Source organism: Heterodontus francisci, chromosome 3, assembly GCF_036365525.1.
Source record: "Heterodontus francisci isolate sHetFra1 chromosome 3, sHetFra1.hap1, whole genome shotgun sequence".
NCBI classification, from domain to species: domain Eukaryota; kingdom Metazoa; phylum Chordata; class Chondrichthyes; order Heterodontiformes; family Heterodontidae; genus Heterodontus; species Heterodontus francisci.
Genome location: NC_090373.1, coordinates 147548539 through 147562979, shown reverse-complemented (window position 1 = coordinate 147562979; position 14441 = coordinate 147548539). Strand labels below are relative to the sequence as shown.

The window sequence follows — 14441 nt, the reverse complement described above, 5'->3', positions numbered from 1 at the left end:
ACATTGGTGTCATTTACAACATTCTGCACTCTTAGGAATTATTGCACCTTGGAAAATCTGTGTTGTGTTGAACTGATGCTGCTATTCCACAGAGAAAATGATGAAATGTGTTGTCCCTTGCAAACATGGCCTCTGTTTAGAAGCTTGATAGATCTGTGGCCAGCCACTTGACTGATTTGGTATGTGTCAATGGTGGTGGCTCAGAAGGATACAGTGGTGTAATAGTTTATTTTGACAATAACCTTCATGGCCATGAGATCCACATGTTACAAGTTCTGAGGTTGGCCTCCAGAAGCCTCACTGCCAGATCTTACTTTGGCTTCTCTTCTCGTGTTCTATTTCTAAGACTGCCTTCCTCTGACACAGCCAATAAATGTGGGTCCTGAACTAAAAACGGGTGTATATAATACATGAGATATACCCACATAGGGCTTTCTTGGCATCTTGCACTGGATTGTGCGCTTTACCTTCCATTTGGCCACTGGCCCTCCAAGGTGCTGCCTGTTATCATCTGCAAGGCACTGGCAAGCCCCATCATGGCTGCCATCTGCCTTCGACACTCGTGCTCGGCAGGCATCTCCCACCCTCCTGGTAACAGCCGGTGCCACTAACTGAGTTCCGAGCTCGCCTCTGACCCAATTAAGGCACTTACATTTGAAGGTAGTGTCGCGTGAGCGACGCAGTGTCGGGATCTGGAAATTATCTGGGCGTTTGGTTCCTGACCCCAATTTGAAAATCAAGCCCATTATGTTTAATACATACACATGCATTGACCAATACTGCTACTGGTTGGATAAATATTGTCTAACTGCCAAATCTAAACACTAACTAGCTGTAGCGCACTAGCAGTGTGATTTTATTTAATGAAACAACTATTGTCACAAAAGCTTTAAGTATTGCTAGTAACCATCTTAGATATCATCCAATTACATCTGGCACAGAAAGGAAGAAAAATTTTAATAGTCCAAAGTCATATATAAAATTTATGATACTACCAAAACAATATTTACTGTAATAACAGAAAATGTGTGTAACTTATTAATGCAAGCAGCTCTCATCAAATGCTCAGATCTATAACAAAATGTCTTTAACACTCAGTCATCAAGCCCAATGACAACTGCATTTTACAAAATGCTTATTTTTCTTCTCAGAATTATGTTTTTGCACATTAGATGGCATATTATCATTTAATTGTTTTGTTTATATCATTGATTTATTTCAATTCTTGACTGTCAAACATGACCATCAAGATATTCAAGACTGGAAATGGGCACAGAGGGAATAATCCATGCACTTGAATGAATAGGCTTAAGGCACCTTTTTTTTAAATTCATCCTTGGGATGTGAGTGTCACAGGCAAGGCCAGCATTTGTTGCCCTTCCCTAATTGCCATGGAGTAGCGGTGGCGGAGCCGCTTACAACTGAGTAGCTTGCTAGGCCATTTCAGAAGGCAGTTAAGAGTGAACCATATTGGTGTGGATCTGGAGTCACATGTAGACCGGACAGGGTAAGGACAACATATTTCCTCCCCTGAAAGAAATTAGCGAAACAGATAGTGCTTCCTACAATCTGGTAGTTTCATGATCATTATTAATGAGACTAGCATGTAATTCCAGATTTTAATTAATTGAATTTAATTGCTCCAGCTGCTGGGCTGGGATTTGAACTCATTTCTCTGCAGCATTAGTTCAGGCCTGTGGATTACTAGTCCAGTAACATTACCACGATGCTACCGTTCCCCAGTAATGGGTGTTTCCAGGCAGATCACCGGAATAAAGGTCTCAATGATCGGGCCGTTGCAATACCTGCAGCTACTCTCTAGAATGTCATTAACGTGACCTGGGAAAGGGGTATCGGTGACCAGGATAGGGATGGTGATGATGATCAGGGAGGGTCGAGGTCATGAAAAATGGTGATAATGGTTTTAATGTGGTACTGTTAGGAGCACTCCTGCTCCTTTGCACCTTATGGTGTCAGTTTAGGCCACAATTATGTAAGAATTCAAACAGGTGGTTAAAAATTGTGGGAGAATCACACGTCATGTATTAAAAAGACACCACTAGATATTAATCAAAATGAGAAAAAAAGACAAGTAAGAACTATTTTTATTTGTTATCTTAGTTAATAGTATCAAAATAAGATGTTGGGAAATTAGTTTTAAGAGTCTGAATACTTAAAACATATAAACTTTAATCTACAAAATTCAAGTGTGTGAAATATAAAATATACAAGTACAGCTATAATTGTACTTTTTAAAATTCAACTCTCCCATTTATATAAAAAATGAACAGTAAGGATATAGGGCGTATATGAAATTGTACTATACTATGGAGCATGGTCTGGAATTTCCATTAATTTCAGGGGGGCTGGGGGAGGAAAATGTTAGTTACTGTTGCAAAAACTGCCTTTTTTAACCATATTAAATCCAGTATTCAAGTCATATACTTTAGACAAATATTTGTGCCTCCTTAGTAAAATGCCAGACTGGTACCGTAATTGTAAATAGAGGGGAATGCCAACATAAACAAAATCAATACTCTACAGTTTTCATTAAAGTGGGTGCTTTGTGCAATACTTACATACATTTTCTTTACTTTTATTTCATCTATGTAACCAAAATACACAAATTAATACATTAAAGAACTTAATACATTATTTTTTTTACTCTTTTTCCACCAAGGACAGAGGTAGAAGCAGCTTGCATACCGTGGCCGCATGTTCAAATACAAATGAATTGTGAATGCTCAAACTTAATAAAGACAAAAATCAACCTCTCATGAAATAATTTTCTTGAATTAAGTTTTATTTTAAAAATAGGATCGGAATAAGGATCCCAAGGGAAATGGCAAAATGCTGTTCTGCAGATATGAACAGTATAAAGTATATAATATATAAAGTGTATGGAGTTTCCCTGTATTCCACTGCAAATTATTTTTGATAAACCCACAGTAATGGTATCTCAAGGGAAATCAACATTTCTCAAATTGAATACCATTTTGGTTACGCACTGATGTTCCAAAATGCTCTTAAAACATCTAGATCCCCACAATTTATCACAACATAGCAATAAGTCAAGTAAAACTCCAAACACAGTATATGTTATATGACAAACATATCAGGGAGTGAATTAAAATGTTAACCTAATCTCAGGGTTCTGATGACATTCATGAACTGTTCAGATTTAATTCTTATCAGAATCCCTTAAATAGGATATGGCCTCAAAACTCACTCACAGGTATCCATAATTTTATTTACACCATGTTTGACAAAGAATTACAAAAGGAAAAGAGACACTTTAATTCAGTTTGCATTACTGTTAAGGACCAGTAAGAATGAAACAAGGTCACATTTAACTCGTACAGAAAATGACAATTATTTCTTGGTTCACTGGTTATTAAAAAAATCTAACAGAAGCAAATATTTAAACAATAGCCAGAATGATGCAAGGGTGCATACCATAGTAACAGTCTCCAAATTGACTGGATATAGCACACTGGTATCTTAATGAGTATGATGCTCATCTAAATATCTGTAGTATTTGTAAGTGATGAATTGCAAAATTGTTTTCTTTCCTTAATAACAGTTAATACAAAAACAGATAATAGGGTGACAATCTTATTTAAAAACAACTATTTTTTTAAAAATCCAATCAAACAAAAATGGTAAACCAAGAAATAAAAACTGTCACATTACTTCAGAAAAATGAGTAGCAAAAGAAAACAAGCACACTTCAGTGAGAAGATTACAGTCAAATCAAACATCACCCTTAAATTGCCACGGGAAAATCAGAACTGGGACAAAATTCTAAGTAACAAAGAAATATTCTGCTTCAGAATGTACTGTTTACATTTGGCAGTTTGGAAGAAAAATGATCTGCAATCATGTATACATTTACTGCATGCAGTGCATGGCATCTCATCACTTTCAAAAGTGATTATCTGTGCTCTCATGTTTAAAAACACAGCTTTGCTTGTTATATACATATAAGTAGGTGGTGTCAAAAGTTAGAAAACCTCTGGAGTGTAATAATCTTTGTCCCAGCCCTAACCATTAACAAGAAAAAATGGAAAAATTGATATATTCAAGGCACAATCACCAAATGCTATTCCTTTAGAGGGAAGATACTGACTTAATGTAGCATAACAGACATTGGAAGAAAGTGCACAAAACGACACTGTGTAGTAATGTACTATTTGCAAACATCCAATAAAAAGTAATTTGACCACTTAATTACTGATTACAAAAAAGCCAACTTTTCTTTAAAATCAGAAAATAGTGTGCAAGCTCCAGAACAGATTACTGCATGGAATGAATTTTAAACCATGTTTCTCCCTAGAAAGCCCAGTAAGCATAATTGAGCTAATATTCATATACAATGGGACTTTTAAACCATGACATTTATTAACTGCGTACCAGTGCCAAGTAAGTTCCCATGAAATCCTGTACTATTGAAGGGTGGGGGAAATTCTCACAAACTAAACAAGTCCGGAAATTTCGGCACAATTCACATGCTTGGCAATTCTAAAATCTCATAACCTTTCCCAACCTATAAAGAAGTTGGGCATGTTCTCATAAACCCTTTATAAAGTGTTTATATGTGAGTGTGCTATAAAGCCATTGAATAGATGGCACATCTCAACCCCATCCCTGTACTATATCTTAAAATATTTTTTCTACTTACAATATACAATTTTTGTGTGTGTGTGTGTGTATGTATGTGAAAACATAACTAAAACCAGTCTCCTTTTCTACTTCGGCAAAAGTTTTTTTCCTGATTGTGTAAGGTAAGCAAGAGACAACCACTCTGTTCCAGTGCAATGCAGTCTTTTTCTTTTTTGTTTGCCTCTACATTCAATAAATGGGAGAAGCAGCTTACAATTGCTTCACAATAGTGGGAACATGATGGGCTATTTATGCAATTCTTTGGAAAGCTTGAATTACAGGTGCCCAAATGCACTTGAAGTCAACTGTGGGTTCTCTGCAGTACATTATGACTGACAAATGAGCAAGGACTGATTGTTATGATTGTTAACTTGGCGGGGGGCAGGGGTTGGAGTGGGAAAGTACAACCCTAAATATCTGACAAAATAACTCTCTATATGTATTTTTGATGACAAAAACACAACTGTACCTGCATAGTGGGAATGAGCAGGTAGTTACACATAACCAGTAGTGCAAAAACTTGCAATAATTTTCTGATTGATAATGAATGTATGAAATGATCAGAAACTGGAAAAGCAAGGCATGCAAGTGGAAAATTCTTTGACTTCAGGCTTTGATGGCATATATTTTGGGATTCAAAATAAGAGTAAAATTAATTTTTTAACATCCTTACCAATGTAGCATTAAGCTTGCAGACTTCAACTTAAAAATACTCATTGAAGAGCGGGAGCACATTTGCCGATGTACAAACCAATTCACCAATAAACAACACTATTCCAAACTTTTCCTTAAAAAAATGCAAGGCAGCACAACACATTTTGTATCGAAGGTAAAAAATACTACACATATGAATGTATCCAAACACCAAGAAATTTAAGGAATAACAAAAGAACTTAAAAAATACGGACCAACATTCATTTCTAAATTGAATGACCATCAATGTAGACTTTTGGGGCGCAAACATTTCATCTAAATATTGCATTTGCTTTCAGGGATACTGAAACATGAAAATCACACTTTGAATGTATTTGATTTTATTGTTTTAGATGACTTTTATAAATGCTTGGCAGGTTCAAATAACAGATTAAAAACAGAATGGAATACCTAAAATATCTCTGAACATAAAAGAATGAAAATCAGATGTTTAAAAGGCATTTTTTAAAATGAAAAGAACTCATCAAATTTAGTAGCAAATAGGTGGCAAAACTGTAACATTAATGATTGACAAGTGCAAATACTAACTGATCCTAACCCTTAAATCTGCAAATTTGCCCCACCACCAAAACAAAACCATAATCTACAGTTCTTCAGAGAACAGAAGATGGAAGTAGAAGGTGAAAATGTACATCAGAACGCCAATATTCTAACATGAATTAGTGCTGGCAAACATCAAAAATTTGTGCATTGATATAATGTACCAGGCAGTAACTAGCAAATACAAAACAAGATCTTAAACTCTCGAGAGATTAATTGGTTACTAAATCAGTCCTTGCTCAGTTTGCCTTCTGATTAAACCTAACTTGAATCATATCTTCAACCAGTCTGCAAGTGAGAACGCAGCGACCTCAAGTGCAACAATCCCTTACCTGTTCTTGTCTAAACAAGTTTCATTGAGTAGACAAAACACTACAGACATTTACCAACCAATCAGGTTGGCCTTTGCTTTTTCAGTCAGTTTGCGCAGCCTGCCCCTACTGGATGTTCCAAAAGTTAAAGAGGAATCTTCAAACAGTAGCTGCCTTTGCTCCTCCTCTGAATCCTCCTCGTTGTAGCATGTTGTCCGTCTACCTTGATTCCTTGTTTTCATGACAGATTTAGAGCCCATGGACTCCTCAGTCCTTTCGTCCTCTTCCACAGGCTCTATAGGCTCAATGGGCTCCTTAGGCTCGTCATGCTTCCTACTGTTGCTCCTTGTTTGCATCTTACGTTTAGCAGCAACTGTCAATTTGGATTTAGCTTGTAGACTCTTTCCTTTGGGTTTCCTGCCTCTTGTTGGCTTCTTCTGCAACAATTTTCTTTGTCTGTTGCTCTCTGAACCAGAGCTGCTTTCTGAGGTAGCTTCTTCACCATTCTCATTGGATATGTCTTTTTTTACTTCTGCTTTCTTCATTTCATTCTCATGTCCAATACCAAGTAGTTCTTTTTTACTTTTCCTACCTCTTTTCTTACCAGGTCCTTTAAGACTTTTTAATTCCCCTGGTTTCCTACCAGGACGTCTCTTGACCACAGATTCAGAGATACATGCACTGTGCCCATTTATTTGTGGGGTCTTCTGTGCTGAAGACTCAGCTTTGATGTCACCTGTATATTAAATGAAAAATAAATATATATGTAAAAAAGCATATAAGGTAATATAAAATGTACTAGCATTATATTCAATAGAATTGAAAACAACATTAATTTTTTGGACACTTTTGGTCAAAAGCACAAGTTTTTCCATCCTTTCATATTTAGGCATAGCTGGATATTATCTCTTAATTTTACTATCTTAGTTTTAATTCAACTGAAGAATTGACTACCATCAAACATAATTTTAATTTGGCAACTCTTACCCTAAACCCTTCTGCCTCTGCATTTTTCTCTCCATCTTTTAGTAACCTACTCAAAGCTAACTTTCTGAAAAACTGTTGGTCACCCTTCCTAATTTCTCCCTCTATGGCTTGGCATCCATTCCCTTATCCAGCTCCATTGTGAAGCACCTTGGCACATTTTGTATATTAAAGGCACTATATAAATGCCAGGTAGTTATATAATCTCAGAAGTCTAATGTCCTTCTTGTTAGCCTCTGATTTTCTACCATCATAAATTCCAACTTTACCAAACTTAACCATCCATATCCAATTCCACACTGACTCTTGATCACCTCTCTACTTACTGACTAACACTCGGTCCCTATATTCTAAATTTAAAATCCCTAACTTCATCTTCAAATCCTTCTATAATTCCCGAACCTTATAGCCACTTCTGTACCCTTTTAACCTCCAAACCTGTCAATTTGTATATCCTACTCTCTTTTTGTCCTACCAGTCACAGCAGTGCTTGTAGCTGCCTCTGCGCTACACTCTGCAACTCCTTATTAAATCCCTCTATGTTACCACTTCTAAAAACATCCATTGCCCTACGATTTCCTTTATGAAGCTTGTGGGATTTTGTTCTACATTAGAAGCACTACGTAAATGCAAGGCGTTGTTATTGCAAAGGTACCCCAAAACAGAAAATCTCTGAAAACCACTGGTGCACAGGATACAGGATATAATTAGTATATGATCTGAGGGAACAATTTCTTCTGGTTACTGTGTGTTTGCAGGAATTTTTTCTCTGGTTGCTATGCATTAGCAGCACTTAATCATAACAGCAAAATGTCCTGTGGTTGCTATGCATTAGGAACATTGTAAATGTAGCAGGAACATTACCAATTGTTATGTGTAAGCAATATTGTAAACATAATGGGAAATTTCTACTGGCTGCTACCTGCTATTAACATTGAAACTGTAATGGGAAAATTTCTTTATTGCTATTTCTACTGAAATAAGCATGTTCTAATAGAACATTTTAATGATTTTGTTGGGAATAAAAAATTTTCCCAACTACACTTATGATATTATTTAGACATATTGACTAGAGGAGTGCTTTCCTTGCATATTTTAATAGAGGACTCCCTTTAATAATAATGCTAACCATTAACTGGTTCGCTATGTTGGTGACATGTAATGGCTGAAAAATGTGAACGCTTTATTACACATCAACAGGTCACTCCCCACTAAGATGTGTCCATCAAAACAATCAATTAGATATGTGACTACAGAAGCAATTGGTTAGTGTAAGCCAGTTTTAAGATACTTGCCTTTAGGTTGTTTGTATGGTGTTGGTTTATTTCTACGTGTTAACCTCCTTTTCTCAGGCTCTTCATCTGTCAATGAAGTCTGAGTATTGTGTTTTGATTCAGATAGTTTAGGATTACAGAGATTGTTCTGGGCTTTCGATGGCTTAGCGTTATAGTCTGCTAAAACAAATATTAAAAAGAAAAATTTCTTAAATACATAAGGCTGAGAAATGGGGCTCATTACTACCCATGCTTTGGCCACTATGAGAGTCCTTAAAGCTCCAAAATAGTGTCCGCAACATGCGTGCTAATTGCGCCGGATGCCATATTAGGGAGCGCCTTCGCACACGCGCAGTGAATGTCTGCCAGAAGTACACAGAGCAGGTGGATCATGACATCAATCTACGTGCAACGCTGATTTAATGCCAGCACTGCCTTTTTGGAGCTCAACGCTCCAACTAACATTCTATTTTAACTTAGCACAACTGAACACATCTTCAGCAGCAGGAGGACCTCCCAACGCCAATGCTATTTAAAGGCATCATCAATTACCTACAGGTTAGTTGCTGGTTGAGTTCTTCAGGCTGTTGCTACAATGCTCGAATGTTCAGTGCTTTCTATAGATGTTTTAAGTTGCAAAAGCCTATAGGGAATGGTGTGACAGGTGCTAATTTCAAGGCTTCTGCACTAACCACTTGTTCGCAGACATGGATTCATCAGTAGCATTACCCTTGGAATACAGCATGACTTGGAGAATGAGCAGAAGCCATGCAGAGCAGGACAAGTGGCTGGAAGAGTGAGGAGGAGAAGCAGGAGAAGGGCATTGAGCAGTAGGTCATATCTGCTGAGTGTGCTCAGGGAGTGAATCTCCTGCCTGAACCTCAGCGAGGAATGACATGTGAGACATCTGCACTTCAGTAACAACATCCTCCTTGAAATCAGCCATCTGCTGCAGCCACAACTGCAACCTCGGAGTCTGGCAAGAACTTCATTACCATTGGCTGTGCAGGTGACTATGATGAATATTTATGCATCTGGCTCCTTCCAGGTTGGAGTTGGAGATATTTGCAACATCTTGCAGCTTGCCGTCCACTACTGTGAAAGGGAGGTCACTAAGGCTCTCTATTCGAAAAGAACCAACTACGTTTTGTCCTCTTTTGCCAGAGATGAGCAGGTGGAGAACTGCAGCCTTCCCCACGGTGCAGGGTGCCAATGACTGTATGCACATTGTTTTTTTAGGTGCCACATGCCAACACTGTCTACTCCCTCAACGTCTAGTTTGTGTGACCACAGGCAGAGAATCATGCAGATATCCTGGCAGCAGTCATGATGCCTTCATTCTTCAGCAATCCTCTGTGGCAGATGCATTTGAACCACCACGGCAAACCAAAGGGTGGCTACTGGGTGACAAGGGCTATCCACTGATGTAGCTGAAGACTCTGGTGTGCAACCTATGCACTCAGCATACATACAATGAAAGCCATGCTGCCAGACAAAATGATAGAGAAGACTACTGGTATGCTGAAACATCGGGCAGACTATTCTCAGGCTGGTGGAGGTGGGTTCTGGTGCATGTGGGATGGGAAAAAAACTGGAGTTTCAGGTCAGGTTGGATCAGGAGTCACCGAGTTGTGTGCTCTCTTCTCCTGCAAGGAGAAAAAGCAGAGAGGTGCTAGTGTTCACAATAGCTTGTGGGTAGAGGAGGGAAGGACAACATTTGTGGAGGGTAGCTGTGAGGCATGGGTGTAAGAGGGTAACAGGACAAAGGTGGGCATCAGTGGTAGCTGCTCAGATGGTGATGTGAGGTGTTTGCGGAGAGAGAGAGAGAGAGAGGATTGAGTGGAACTGCAAAGTGTGTTGACCTGAGGCAAGCTGGACAAGTTAGAGTATAGGGCTTGGCACATGAAAATGCTATACCACACACCTTTCCCACCCTTTTGGTCCTAGATTCTCTTGGTGCACTGTCTCCAGGCTGGAGGGATCACACTTCTGTTGCTCACTTCCTTGGTCATTTCCATCCACAACTGCTTGTTTGGAGAGGTTGTCCTCTACCTCCTGTTCTTGAGAGCTCACCTCACTGCAGCCTCTCAGATCCCTTTGCAGGACCTCCAGGTAAGAATGGGAGACTGCCTTCCCAGGTCCCCTCTCCATTCCTGTGGTTGTTGCAGTCTCAAAAATCCAGGTGTTGCTAAGCTTTTTTGACCCATACCATGTTCCCTTTAATTAGAATTCCTTCTTTTGAGAGAATGGAATTGTCATCCTGTCCACCCTCCCTAATTGATCAGAGAGCTTGGAAGTGGGATGATAATTAGTTTGCTCCAGGAAAGAGCAACGGCTGAGTGTGCAACTCAGTCAGTCGTGTTCCCAAGCTGAAAGAAGATTCCATCCAACAGTTCTGTTGCCTGGATTGCTTTGGAGCAGCCCACAGTACTCGGAAGAAGAGGGGTGTCAAGATTCCTTGTGGTCTGTTGCATCGTGTACAACCACACCCTTATGAGGGAACAGCCCTTGCCACCAGTTGTATGGCAAGAAGTAGTAGCATGAAGCAGAGGAGGAGTAGCAAGAGCATCATGATGGAGAAGGAGAAAGAGGAGGAAGATGAAGGGAAGATGCAATCTGGACAGCCCCTTTCTGGTCTGGCTGTCCACGAAGAACTCATCCAAATGTGATGCCAGTGACTGCAACTCCAATTCCCTGTTCACCAACAGCCCAATCCTTATCTTCCCTCTGTCATTGGCCACAATGCAAAAATAAAAATGCATGCAAAAAATCAACTAATCACCCTTCTATATTCGCTTACTGTCTCTTTTGTGTGTACCTTTGCCTGACCTAGTTCTGCTTCGCAGTGCCACCCCAGCGACTACAGCATGGCTGGTGGACGGCTGTGGACTTTCAACAGGGGAAACTGAAGATGGTCTTGGAGGATGATCTTAAGCAGCTGTGGGCCTAAAAGGTCAAGCTATGGAATGCACATCTCAGCATGGGTGGCAACATTCTGCGCTGGCTGGCCATCAGGCAACAGCAAGGACAGTGGTAGGAGTGGGAGGATGAATGTTGTCATTCTGAGTGAAGACAGCAGGTTTGTGTGCCATGAAGCCACAGCCACTCCCCTGTGGAGGCACCTTAGCAATCCCAGTAGTCTGTTGGAGAACAGATTGCTGGACTGCTATGACACTATGCAAGCCCCTTTTTACAGACCTTAACCACAACCATTATTAGAATTAGAATTAGAATATTACAGCGCAGTACAGGCCCTTCGGCCCTCGATGTTGCGCCGATCATCTGACCTACACTATTCCATTTACATCCATATGTCTATCCAATGACCACTTAAATGCCCTTAAAGTTGGCGAGTCTACTACTGTTGCAGGCAGGGCGTTCCACGCCCCTACTACTCTCTGCGTAAAGAAACTACCTCTGACATCTGTCCTATATCTTTCACCCCTCAACTTAAAGCTATGTCCCCTCGTGTTTGCCATCCTCATCCGAGGAAAAAGACTCTCACTATCCACCCTATCTAACCCTCTGATTATCTTGTATGTCTCTATTAAGTCACCTCTCCTCCTCCTTCTCTCTAACGAAAACAACCCCAAGTCCCTCAGCCTTTCCTCGTAAGACCTTCCTTCCATACCAGGCAACATCCTAGTAAATCTCCTCTGCACCCTTTCCAAAGCTTCGACATCCTTCCTATAATGCGGTGACCAGAACTGCACGCAATACTCCAGGTGCGGCCTCACCAGAGTTTTGTACAGCTGCATCATGACCCCGTGGCTCTGAAACTCGATCCCCCTACTAATAAAGGCTAACACACCATATGCCTTCTTAACAGCCCTATTAACCTGGGTAGCAACTTTCAGGGATTTATGTACCTGGATACCAAGATCTCTCTGCTCATCTACACTACCAAGAATCTTCCCATTAGCCCAGTACTCTGCATTGCTGTTACTCCTTCCAAAGTGAATCACCTCACACTTCTCCGCATTAAACTCCATTTGCCATCTCTCAGCCCAGCTCTGCAGCCTATCTATGTCCCTCTGTACCCTACAACACCCTTCAACACTATCCACAACTCCACCGACCTTCGTGTCATCCGCAAATTTACTAACCCACCCTTCTACACCCTCATCCAGGTCGTTTATAAAAATGACAAACAGCAGTGGCCCCAAAACAGAACCTTGCGGTACACCACTAGTAACTAAACTCCAGGATGAACATTTGCCATCAACCACCACCCTCTGTCTTCTTTCAGCTAGCCAATTTCTGATCCAAAGCTCTAAATCACCTTCAACCCCATACTTGCGTATTTTCTGCAATAGCCTACCGTGGGGAACCTTATCAAACGCCTTACTGAAATCCATATACACCACATCCACGGCTTTACCCTCATCCACCTGTTTGGTCACCTTCTCGAAAAACTCAATAAGGTTTGTGAGGCACGACCTACCTTTCACAAAACCGTGCTGACTATCGCAAATGAACTTATTCTTTTCAAGATGATTATAAATCCTGTCTCTTATAACCTTTTCCAACATTTTACCCACAACCGAAGTAAGGCTCACAGGTCTATAATTACCAGGGCTGTCTCTACTCCCCTTCTTGAACAAGGGGACAACATTTGCTATCCTCCAGTCCTCCGGCACTACTCCTGTCGACAATGACGACTTGAAGATCAACAACAACGGCTCTGCAATCTCCTCCCTGGCTTCCCAGAGAATCCTAGGATAAATCCCATCTGGCCCAGGGGACTTATCTATTTTCACTCTGGCAGTAGTCTGAGCTTCCATTGCAGAACGTAGACGTTGGGTGGCTGCTGTTTGTGCTGCAATGGACGCTGCGACATCGGCCATCGAGTGCTGCATCATGGTTAGATCCATAAGTGTGTGAACTGAGTTGTTCACCACTTCCACACTGGACAGGATGGGCTCCAAGCTCTGTGTCAAGCTGGTGCTGGGCTCCTCAATGCTCCTTGACATTGGCCATAAGTTTTCTGGCAGGCTTGCAAATCCACGAAACATTTTGTTGTTTATAGCCATCAGCGTTCTTCTGTAGGCTACCCAATCAAAGTGCTCATCTGAATCATTTGCAGCAGAATCCATGTGCAATATCCCTCTCTGATGAGGTGACACCTGCACTATCAAAACATGCTCCAGGAGAGGATATTGAGAATCTGGGTACAGAGATCAGCAGTCCCTAGTGATTTTTCCATCTACTAATCTCTAATTCATAAAATCTACCCTTCAGTGTCATAAAGTAAAATGCATTATACCTGTTTAAAATTGGATGCAGCAAAGCATTCTTGTATTTTATTTAAATGTAATATTCGTATTCCTTGTCAAGTTGCACCTGACCCATTAGGGACCAAGGGGAAAATTTGTGGGTGGAGCCAGAGGACATTGGTAGAATGTTGAACGAATACTTCACATCTGTCTTCACCCGAGAATGAGGATGGAGATATAGAAATTAGAGAGAGAGACTGTGAGGTTCTTGAGCAAATTGTCATAGGGAGTGACAAGGTATTGGAGGTTTTGGAAGGCTTAAAAGTGGACAAATCTCCAGGTCCAGACAATTTGTGTCCCAGGATGCTGTGAGAGGCAAGAGTGAAGATTGCAGGGGCTCTGACCCTAATTTTTAATTCCTTTCTGGCCACGGGGGAGGTGCCAGAGGACTGGAGAACAGCTAATGTGGTCCCACTATTTAAGAAAGGTTGTAGAGATAAGCCAGGGAACGACAGACCAGTGAGTCTCACGTCAGTGGTCGGGAAACTATTGGAAAAAATTCTGAAGGAGAGAATCTATCACCACTTGGAGAGGCAAAATTTGATTAGGAATAGTCAGCATGACTTTGTCAGAGGGAGGTCATGCCTAACAAATTTGATTGAATTTTTTGAGCATGTGACCAGGTGTGTAGATGAGGGTAGTGCAGTTGATGTAGTTTATATGGATTTCAGCAAAGCCTT

General features: G+C 40.5%; 1 protein-coding gene and 1 long non-coding RNA gene across 5 annotated transcripts in view; one reads left to right on the top strand and one right to left on the bottom strand.

Moving 5' to 3' along the window:
• Nucleotides 1-14441, top strand: part of LOC137362438 (uncharacterized) — a 42215-nt gene that overhangs the window by 22348 nt on the left and 5426 nt on the right. The window lies entirely within an intron of this gene.
• Nucleotides 2786-14441, bottom strand: part of phip (pleckstrin homology domain interacting protein) — a 309793-nt gene continuing 298137 nt past the window's right edge. Inside the window, exons 39-40 of one of the 4 annotated variants that reach the window (XM_068026790.1) lie at nucleotides 8507-8662; nucleotides 2786-6963 (exon numbers count right to left, since the gene is read on the bottom strand). In XM_068026790.1, the coding sequence (XP_067882891.1) occupies nucleotides 6299-6963; nucleotides 8507-8662 (821 nt within the window). In that variant the 3' untranslated portion in view covers nucleotides 2786-6298. Of the gene's footprint in view, nucleotides 6964-8506; nucleotides 8666-14441 lie in introns of all 4 variants that reach the window. The other 3 variants (XM_068026782.1, XR_010972495.1, XR_010972494.1) reach the window with 3 other exon arrangements.